The following is a 3,015-nucleotide window of genomic DNA, read 5'->3' as shown; positions in this document are numbered from 1 at the left end:
AGAGTAGTAGATTGATATTTATTACAGTAGGAATCACTTAAATTTTCTGGATTAGAATGCAAGTCCATCGTCAAAATAAAAAGAGAACTATGTCAAATATACCTATTTTTAAGGTATGAAACACCAAAGCTAATATGTTCAATAAAACAGTGGCTTTGAGTTTGTTTTTAATAAATATTATATATCTTAACATGGATATTTCTGTTAGTTCTTAAACTTCTGATGCTGGCATCTGATTGTCTTTAAAATATTTACCAAATATAGAATTCTAGACTCTATTTTATTATAAAATCAGCCCAGACACAGTATCAGATATTAACATGCATACATTGTCACATTATGTATTTGTTTTTAAAAATCTTACCTAGATTGTATGTATTTGACTTGAGGCTATGAAGTAGAAAAACAGAGGATTTACAAGCTCATATCACAACAATTTTTTTTTTTTTTTTTACAAACTGCTAAGGCAATAAGAAACCTTTTGTTTATTTTCTTCATGTAAAATTCTTGCTAAATTGTCTACACAGTAGAAATGGAAGAGGCAAAGTTTCTATTTACAGATACAGGGATATGGTTTCCCTCCCACATGTGTAGTAAGATAGGAAAGTAGCTGATAAGGTGTTTTGTGGTATCAACCAAGATGTCTCCCTAATGATACCAAAGTAGGATTACATGTCATACATAATGATTTATCAAGTCTCAAAAACCGATATGACACAGGGTATAACTGTGATGTTATCAGCAAATGAGTAACCAGCAGCACTTCTGTTCATTTGCCTTTCTTGGGAAGAAGAGGGTTAGGCAACAGGAATAATGAACTCTTTATCTGTTCCATTTGAAAAGTGGATATGAGATAAAGATTTAAAAAAAAAAAAATATTAAGCTAATTTTCCCTCCAAATCTATAGGCCTTAGCTAGGTCTTTAGGCAAGAAGAATATATTCATGCCCAATTGTATATGAACTCTTACAGTCTCATTGATTTGTGAATCCCTACAGTGATGTGCTAGAATTGGCCTACAGCAACCACAGAGTTGATTGTGGTCATCTTTCTCTAATTTCACAGTGATGTCAAGTTGGTAGCTTGAAATCAGCCATGGTAGGACTATTCATACTGTAAAAACTGGCCAACATTACAAATTAGCGCCTTCCCCTCCTCCCCCCATAGAGCTCATGGTTAAATATTTATCAACACACTACTGAATTCATGTGAGGGCTTTCTTTGTGGCAATCAAGAAATTCATTTAATATTGAAGCCTTCTGGTTATAAAGCCATGGATCCAAAGACTTGAGTTAGGAGTGGCACAAAATAGTTAAGCAATACTGCCTCTATTGTATAATGTAATCATGTGACTTTTCTGGTTTTAAGACAATATTTTCAGTGTCATGGACGCTTTTTCCATTTAACTGTTCACTTGAATAGTCATGACTATAACCTGTACCATCACTGATTGTTGACACTGTGTAAGATGCACTACGAAGAGCATCTGTGTGGGAAAAGCTGTTTCCAAATTGGATTTTATATTGATTCCAGTTTCTTCTCAGAATTGCTTGAACCTATGATAATCAAAAGAAACAGAAAGGACAAAAGCAATCCATTATTTGAAATGAAGATATTGTATTTAATAGTACAATAAAATAAGTTATGTAGAAAAGCTTTTTAAAAATAGCATTAATGTTAATCAGTGAATAATATTTTTCTTTTTCTACTTAATTTTAGAAAGTTAAATTGAGTGGACCATCTTTATATTAGGAAATTCATTAAATTACTCTGTACTTTTAGATTCCATTAATATTTTCCTTTCCATGCCTTATTGTCAAAGCTTTAATAAAGCATACAAATATGTTGTTGTAAAACAGTTAATGCAGACTCCACCACTGGCAACGAGAAAGAAGATAAGGCACACGTAGAAGAAAATGGACGACTGTATATATAGAACTATACTTTACATATTCGTAATGGTAACCACACGTCAAAGATTCAGAACCAAAGTATATAACATAAAACAAGGACCAGAGGAAAAACTCACAAAAGCCAACCAAAATAAATAAAACAAAAACACAAGGACAAGGAAGCAATAGAAACACTGAGCTACCAGAAAGCAAAAGATAAAATGGCTATAAGAAGATCTCATATTTCAATAATCACCTTAAATGTAAATGGACTGCACTCACCAATAAAAAGGCACAGAGTTGCAGATTGGATCAAAAAACAAAACCCAACCATATGCTGCCTCCGGGAGACACATCTCAGCTCCAAAGAAAAATATTGACTCAAAGTGAAAGGGTGGAAAATGATATTTCAAGAAATGACATTCAGAGAAAAGCAGGAGTCGTGGTACTAATATCGGACGAAATAGACTTCAAAATATAAAAGGTAAAGAAAGATACTGAGGGGCACTTCATAATGATAAAGGGAAACATGCACCTAGAAGACATAACACTTATTAATATCTATACTCCCAATCATGGAACCTCGATAAAGCAATTACTCACAGAACTAAAGGGAGAAACAGACCAAAACACTATTGTAGTTTGGGGACAAAAGGCTCTGTAAATGTCAATTATGTCCCATTGGTCTAATGTATCATTTAAGGATGTTATTTCCTTATTGATTTTCTGTTTGGATGATCTGTCCATATCTGACAGTAGGGTATTTGGGTCAATGATAATGATAGTACAACATTTCAAATCTTTTGGGACATGGCAAAAGCAGTCATAAGAGGAAAGTTCATATCATTACAGGGATACTTCCAAAATCAAGAACGAGCCCAAATAAACAACCTAATGCTCCATCTTAAAAAAACTAGAAAAGGAAGCACAAATGAATCCTAAAGTCAGCAGAAGGAAAGAAATCATCAAAATTAGAGCAGAAATAAATGAAAGTGAAAACAAAAAACAATAGAAAAAATAAATGAAACAAAGAGCTGGTTCTTTGAAAAGGTTAATAAAATTGACAAACCCTTGGCTAGACTCACTAAAGAAAAAAGAGAAAAGACACAAATAAACAAAATCAG

General features: G+C 32.9%; 1 protein-coding gene across 1 annotated transcript in view; it reads right to left on the bottom strand.

The window, feature by feature from the left end:
- Nucleotides 1–1,164: 1,164 nt before the first annotated feature.
- CALCRL (calcitonin receptor like receptor) overlaps nucleotides 1,165–3,015 on the bottom strand; it is a 39,500-nt gene continuing 37,649 nt past the window's right edge. Inside the window, exon 12 of the mRNA XM_011356414.2 lies at nucleotides 1,165–1,555. Coding sequence (XP_011354716.1) covers nucleotides 1,328–1,555 — 228 coding nt within the window. The 3' untranslated portion in view covers nucleotides 1,165–1,327. The remainder of the gene's footprint in view (nucleotides 1,556–3,015) is intronic.

The sequence above is a fragment of the Pteropus vampyrus genome, unplaced genomic scaffold (assembly GCF_000151845.1).
Source record: "Pteropus vampyrus isolate Shadow unplaced genomic scaffold, Pvam_2.0 Scaffold2, whole genome shotgun sequence".
NCBI classification, from domain to species: Eukaryota; Metazoa; Chordata; class Mammalia; order Chiroptera; family Pteropodidae; genus Pteropus; species Pteropus vampyrus.
The sequence above is the reverse complement of the archived record's forward strand: the minus strand, read 5'-3'. Positions and strand labels throughout refer to the sequence as shown.